We start from the raw sequence: 7777 nt of genomic DNA on the forward strand, positions 1-7777 counted from the left end.
TTTTTTTGAGACGGAGACTCGCTGTCACCCAGGCTGGAGTGCAGTGGCACGATCTCAGCTCACTGCAACCTCCGCCTCCCGGGTTCACGTCATTCTTCTGCCTCAGCCTCCTGAGTAGCTGGAACTACAGGCGCCCGCCACCACGCCTGGTTAAGTTTTTTTCTATTTTTAGTAGAGCCAGGGTTTCACCGTGTTAGCCAGGATGGTCTCGATCTCCTGACCTCGTGATCCGCCCACCTCGGCCTCCCAAAGTGCTGGGATTACAGGCAACAGCCACGACACCCGGCCCCCTTTTTTTCTTTTCTTCTCTCTTTTTTTTCTTTTTGAGACAGAGCTTTGCTCTTGTTGCCCAGGTTGCAGTGTAGTGGTGCAATCTCGGTTCACTGCAACCACCACATCCCGGGTTCAAGCGATTCTCCTGCCTCAGCCTCCCAAGTAGCTGGGATTACAGGCATGCACCACTATGCCCAGCTAATTTTGTATTTTTAGTAGAGACGGGATTTCTCCATGTTGGTCAGGCTGGCCTCAAACTCCCGACTTCAGGTGATCCGCCCACCTCGGCCTCCCAAAGTGCTGGGATTACAGGCATGAGCCACCATGCCCTTTTTTTTTTTTTTTGGGGGGGGGGGAGACAGGGTCTTGCTATGTCACCCAGGCTGTAGTATCTTGGTGTGATCACAGCTCACTGCAGCCTTGACCTCCTGGGCTCAAGTGATCCTCTCTCCTCAGCCTCCAAAGTACCTAGAACTACAGGCACGTGCCACCACGGCCAGCTAATTTTTATTTTATTTCATTTTGTAGAGATGGGGGGGTGGGTATCACTATGATGACTAGGCTGGTCTCAAACTCCTGAGCTCAAGTAATCCTCCCACTTCGGCTTCCCAAAGGGTTGAGATTGCAGGCGTGGAGCTACCACACCTGGTCTCATCAATCTTTTATTCCTTAGCCTCTCTGCACCTGGAACGCAGTTAGGGACTATGTTTTAATTTTTTTCTCTCCTCTGTACATGCCATAGTACCTGGAACTTAGAAAATGCTCCACAAACACTTTTTGAGTAAAGAGCTAGACCTCTAGACAAGTGAATGAATGAATGCTAACTACTTCTTGAAATTTCTTTCCTAGGTTTGGTAACACTACACTACATTGGCTCCTCTCAAACCATACCTCTAACTCCTCTAGTCTCTTCTTCCTTCTTCCAAATCCTAATTTAGGGTTGTAAGACGAAGCATTTATTCAATTAAATATTAACTGCCTCACTACATCCTTCAGGGTTCACAGATTCTAACTCTAACTTTAGCCTCGTATCCCTGGCTGTAAAGTCAGCCACTGATACCCTCTGTCTTCCCAGCACCTCAGCATGGCTCCTGTGGGCATCTAACTCCAGATATCTACAATGAAACACTATGTTTCCAGCCCCACCGAAAAGATGTTTCTTCCCAAATTCCTTTTTCATCCTGGTTCTCCCACCTACATTTTTTAAAGTTTGGAATCATTTAAACAAATCCTTTTCCCTCACTCTTCATCAAAAATGTCACCATCTTTTCCTCTTATTTAGGAAAGGACTAGAGCAGTTTTTACCTCTGTTCTGAACCTCTCAGGAACAGAATAAAATCCAAATGGTAGATATATAAATACATACATGTCTATAAACACTTTTTTACACCAGAAACTAGTCTCTGTAATAATCTCAGAAACTTGTTTTCCCAAATGATTTGTTAGAAATTTATCAGCATGTTGGAAAGATTAACCTCCAGGCAATTCTAAAACATTCAGATAAGCCTAAACATTCTTTTCCATATTTACTGATTACAAAAGAAAATAATGGATTTCAAGTAACATAGGGCTTAAACATTCAAATTTCATGAATGTATCACACAATGAGACCATGATTCAAATGAGACAATTTGTAACTAGAAAAGCAAGCCGATGTGGGTGGATTGCTTGAGTTCAGGAGTTTGAGACCAGCCTGGGCAACACAGCAAAACCCCATCTCTACAAAAAATTAAAATTAAAATTAAAAAATAGCCAGGTGTGGTCGTAGGTGCCTGTGGTCCCACCTACTTGGGAGGCTGAGATGGGAGGATGGCTTGAGCCCAGGAGGCAGAGGCTGCACTAGGCCAAGATCATGCCACTGCACTCCAGCCTGGTCAACAGAGCCAGACCCCATCTGAAAAAAAAAAAAAGGAAGAAAGAAAAGAAAGCCTTTGGAATCATATTATCTAAGGTTCAAATTCTACTTCAGCCAATTGTGCTTTTAAGCAATGACTTAACCGCCCTGAGCTGTGTTTCCTCTACTATAAAATTGGGATTTTTGACCTAGTTGTTACAAGGATAAAAGATATTATATGAACAAATCACAGAGTCGGGCTTGGTGGCTCATGCCTGTAATTCCCAGCACTTTGGGAGGCCAAAGCAGGCGGATCATGAGGTCAAAAGATTGAGGTGGCCAACATGGTGAAACCCCCTCTCTACTAAAATACAAAAATTTTAGCCAGGGGTGGTGGCGCACACCTGTAGTCCCAGCTACTTGGGAGGCTGAGGCAAGGGAATCACTCGAACCCAGGAGGTGGAGGTTGCAGTGAGCCGAGATCGCGCCACTGCACTCCAGCCTGGCAACAGAGCGAGACTCCATCTCAGAAAAAAAGAAAAGCAAAGGAAAATCACGCAAGGCATATAAGAGTTCAATAAAAACTATAGCAATTACCGTAAAACCAACATCCTAGAGCCACTGAAAACATTTACGCAGAAGAAAAAACTAGGCATTAAAATAGAATGTGTTTAAAAAGCTGATACACAAAACAAATAAGACTAAAAGGTGAACTCCATATATACCCTAAAAATAAATAAACTCTGTTGACTGGCTAAAAGAATGGTCAGAATTCTCTAGACTAGAACCTAGAGTTAGCTGGCTGCTTTCCAACCAACCAAAAGGTTTGCAGAGGTGGAGGGAGGGATGGGAGGGGTTAAAATCTTCAAAAGATTCAGCTTCAAACAGACTCAGTAGAGCATATTTCAAGTTCATAGAAGAGAAGCACGGAGAGAAGCTAAGCAGCAGCTCAAGTTCACCTAGAGTGATAGTGAACTTCAGAGATGCTTCCCACCCCAAGGAGGGATTCTTTACCGGCACAAACATAATGCTACTCTATTGTTACACATTCAGCACCTATTGTGTCAAACATTGTACTAAGAACACAGAAATAGACAAGATGCAGTCTCTGCCAACACATTAAAAGGAAAAAACCAGGTAAGAAACATCAAAGCTTATGTATTACACAGTGAGTGTATAACAAGTGTACAACAGTAAGTACAGTAACAGCCTTCCTCTCAGCCTCTCCAATCTAAAATGTCAGTGTCATCCCTCCCACCTCCAACATCAATGTCTTCCCACTGCTCTAAGACAAACAGCAAACCTCACAATATGATCTATAAGAGCCAGCATGGTCTGACTCCTGCCAACTTCTCCAGCACCATCTACTCTCTGCATCAGAGTCTCTGTAGGCTTTTTTCAGTTCTTCTAACCTGTCATTCCCTCTGGCCGCAGGACCTTTGCACACACTGTTCTCTCACATTCATCTCCTCCGTTTGTTAGAGAAGGTCACTTCATCCTTCAAAACTTGTCTCAATTTTCAATTCCAAAGGAAAACACTCCCTTACTGTAGGTAGTATAGTATGATTAAGAGCACAGGTTCCGGACTTCTAAATCCTGTTTGCCACTTATTGGCACTATAGCTTCGAGCGAGTCACATTAACACTTAGTGCCTCACTTTCATCTTCTGTAAATGGGGGACATATGACTGTTGTGAGATTGAATAAATTAGTTTAAGCAAAGCAACAGAACAGTATCCAGGACACAGAACTCAAAATCTTGGCTTGGTCAAATCCCTCTATTTTATTTTCTTACAGCACCAGGGCATCTCCCCTAATACCATTTTACACTTATTACACTCTCCCTACTAGAGTAAAATTTCTAAGAAAGCAGAAACCATATTCATTCCCCAGAAGTGGAAGACAGGAGATATTCAGTAAACATTTGTTGAAAAAAATAGCTACAAGGACAAAGCTGACACCCAAGAGACCTGTCCAGTATACAAAGCCTCATGTACCTGACTCCAAAGCCCACACTTTCTACCATACTAAGTAAGCTGCCTCCTATGTAAATACATAAGTCTTACGGCCGCAACTGAAGTGGCCAACAAAGATGAACAGAATGATAAAGATTAAAGAACACTAAACTGTATGGGAACACAAAGATCAGTGAAAGTCCGCGCGCTGAATACAAAACAAACATAGGCGCCACTCACTTCCATGTCGATAAGCTCTGGCTCTCATACTGCCCACCCAGGGCTCGGTTCCCTCCTCTTTAAAGAGTAGGATGGGGCAGGTTCGTCTCTAAAGTGTCTTCAAAGTCTAAACTTCAATGACTATAAATCAAGTTATGTGGCAATGTTTTAATAATTATTTTTTAAAAGGAAGTTTAACAAGCACACTGAACCAGCTGACAGATGGTTTTCAGGGGACCTTCGTTGTAAAGAATGTGTTCAAGTGCCTCAACAAACCTTATAAAGTAGGTTAAGTGGTCTGTGCCCCAGAATTAACGACAGACTCGATGTTGATGGGAGAAAGAGTTCAGAAGCACACACAAGCACTCCAACCTGTGAGTCAATCTGCCATCATGACAGCCTAGGTATACAGAACAGTCATGAAATGTGTTTAGAACAGTGCCAAAATAAGGCTCACCACTACATTGAAAAGGAAAGTTCACGAGATGCATTTGGTACACAGTAGACTGGGGTGTCATACAATTAAAACAGGCTTTCAAATGCAACGTAAAATCTATTAGCAGTCCTGATATGGTGTAGTACTTCAAAAGATAAGATCAACTCACAACCTTAACTCTACCTGAACAACAGTTCACAGTGTCCCTTCAAAAATGCTGGAAAGAGGTCAGAGAACACGGAAACTATAACGACACCTAAAAACACACCCTGGAAAGCTTAAGACAAAGCCACTGCCGCGGAGCCCTGGAAGCGGACCTCGGGCAGGCAGGAATATGCCTGCCCAAAGCCATCAGCCGCCTCGGAGGGCGTGCGGGCGCCCAACTGCCTCCGCCCTAGGCCTCTCTGCTCCGCAGGATCCCCGAGAGGAACAGCTGCAACGAGGGATGCCTCCTGAGCCCGCTGCCACGCGAACTGCGGGTGGGAGGAGAGAGAGGGGTGTAGCTGAGACGGAACCGGGGCGCGGGGCAGCCGGACCCACCCAGCGCTCTCCCGGCGCCACCCACCCAGAGGCGGCACGGCTGGAAGCCCGGTGAAGCCCGGACCCGCGAGGGCCCCGTCGCTCCTCACCTTCAGGGTCCGCAGTGCCGCGCTCAACATCAGCTGCTGCGGCGGCCACCGCCCACGCCGTCCGGCAGCGACCAGCGCTGCTGTCCCGACCCACAGCCCCGCCATTGTTGTCCCCGCAGACCGCCCCTCCGTTGACCTCTCACCCAGCCGGAGAGGGGCGGAGAAGGGGAGCGCCCGGCCTTTGACAAATCACGAGCCATAAATCCGATGCCCCACCCCCTAACTTGCGGGAAAGGGAGCGTGAGTGGTCGGCCAGATCCGCCGGATCCGGCAGCCTGGAGACGCGCTAGGACCCGGAAGGCTAGTGGGCTGGCGGCGCGTCAGGTCCCTAGCTGAGCTGGGGGCCACTGGCCAGAGCCGACCCCAGGAGTGAGAGAGGCAGGGACACGCGTGAGTTCCGGCGACCTGCAGCGGGCAAACCCCGTACCTTCCCAGCATCCGCTCAGCAACCCACGTGCATCCAGGCCGGTTAATGTCAGTGAGTCACCTCCGCGCCTTGGCCATCCTGGGGTCCCGAGAATCCGAAGTTCCAGACAAATGCCCAAACTACATTCCTGCCTGTTTGAAAGCGTAAATTGCAAAGCACAAATCCAGGTAAGGTTTTGAACGACTGTGATAACACATGAAAAGTTCTAGGTCTGGAAATCAGAGATCCGAGCTCAAGTCCTACCTCTGCCACTTAGTATCTGCGCGTGAAAGAAATTAGCCGCAACTAGAGTCAGTCTTTGTTGCTTGCAAGCAGAAACCCTTGTTAGTACAACAACTGGCCAGGCGCGGGTGACTCACGCCTGTAATCCCAGCACCTTGGGAGGCCGAGGCGGGAGGATAACCTGAGGTCAGGAGTTGGAGACCAGCCCGGCCAACATGCTGAAACCCCGTCTCTACTAAAAATACAAAAATTAGCCGAGTGTGGTGGCGCACTCCTGTAATCCCAGTTACTCGGGAGGAGGCTGAGACAGGAGAATTGCTTGAACCCGGGAGGTGGAGGTTGCAGTGAGCCGAATCCTGCCACTACACTCCAGCCTGGGTGACAAAGCAAACTCCGTTTCGAAAAATAAAAAATCAGTACAACTATTAAGGGCCGCGCCTTGTGCTAGAGCCTCAGATTCCCTTACTTTAGACTTTACAAGAATCTTAATGGAGTATATAATTCCATTTGGAGAAACTGAAGCTGTAGCAGGGTAAAGTCACTCAGCGAGTAAAAGGTCAAACTAGGGTTAGAACCCAAATCTGGCCGCCTTGAGGGACTGGGCTCGTGTTTTGCTGTATTATGGAAATTTTAAAATATATACAAAAGAGCAAATAGTACTATGATCACCCAGATACCCATTACACCGCGCCAACGAATCAACATTTTGTCAATCTTGTTTCATCTATTCCCCTTTATATTTTTTGCAGGAATATTTAAAAGCAAATCTAAGACATCAGACCATCTCACCTATAAAGACATCAGTATTAGGGGTTCCGCTCTTAACTACTTTGCATCTCCTGCAGAGTCGCCTTGAGAGAGTTACAAAGCTAGGAATGACCTAGAGTACGCTACAGCATGGTAAATGCCAAAAGAGAGATAAATAAAATGGGGATATCAGAAAGATGACATATAGTGGAATTTTAAAATGTAAGTATGGACTTTTGTGACAAAATGAAAAGGATTATCAATTTCACAGGACTTCTCTCTTATGTACCTCAGTCTTCATTCATTTTCTACCTGGGAAACCTGCTTTTCTTTTTTCTTTTTTTGTTTTTTGTCTTTTCCCCATGTTTTACCCTTTGGGTTAGTTTTCCTTAGGCCCTATTTGTTTTTCTTACAGGAGTTCTCTTTATGAAAGGCACTTGTAGCAGAAACTGCTTCTCATACTATCCATTCTCCATGCATTACTTTAGTAAGAGTGCTCCTGAGATCTAGCTGGGTACGTGGCCACCCAGCGAAAGGCTGCAATAGCCAGCCTCCCTTACAACAAGGTGTAGCGCCATGACTAAGGTCTGGAATGTATGGGTTGTTCCCTCCATGCCCTCTTCTTTCTTACCTAAATAAAGATCTACATTTCCCAACCCCCACTGCAGCAAGGGTGCTTACCAAGATTTGGTTACTAAGTTTTGGCCAATGGGCCATAAACACAAGTGACATAAACAACTTTTGCGTTATGCCTTTAAAGGGAAAGGCATGCCTTCCACTTGCCCTTCTCCTCTTTCCAGTTTGCCAGAATGTGGACACAACAGTGGAGGTAAAGTTGTCATCTCAGATGATAAGAAGGAAGTTAGGTGATCCAGGAGGCAAAACAATATACCAGGAGCCTTGAGGTGCCTGATTCTGTGGAGCTGCCATGTCAACCCTGGAACGCTTTGTTCCAATTTTTATGCAAGCAAGTAAAATACTGTATCTTGTTAAGTTACTGCATTGTGTTTGTTTTGCCTTTGTTACAGCAGCTACA

General features: G+C 46.0%; 1 protein-coding gene across 4 annotated transcripts in view; it reads right to left on the bottom strand.

Moving 5' to 3' along the window:
• Positions 1-5557, bottom strand: part of PCCA (propionyl CoA carboxylase, alpha polypeptide) — a 461774-nt gene extending 456217 nt beyond the window's left edge. For all 4 annotated transcript variants that reach the window (XM_011993783.1, XM_011993782.1, XM_011993781.1 and 1 more), the window contains exon 1: positions 5346-5557. In XM_011993783.1, the coding sequence (XP_011849173.1) occupies positions 5346-5450 (105 nt within the window). In that variant the 5' untranslated portion in view covers positions 5451-5557. The remainder of the gene's footprint in view (positions 1-5345) is intronic.
• Between the last annotated feature and the right edge of the window lie 2220 nt (positions 5558-7777).

The sequence above is a fragment of the Mandrillus leucophaeus genome, unplaced genomic scaffold (assembly GCF_000951045.1).
Source record: "Mandrillus leucophaeus isolate KB7577 unplaced genomic scaffold, Mleu.le_1.0 Scaffold434, whole genome shotgun sequence".
In the NCBI taxonomy this organism is placed as follows: Eukaryota; Metazoa; Chordata; class Mammalia; order Primates; family Cercopithecidae; genus Mandrillus; species Mandrillus leucophaeus.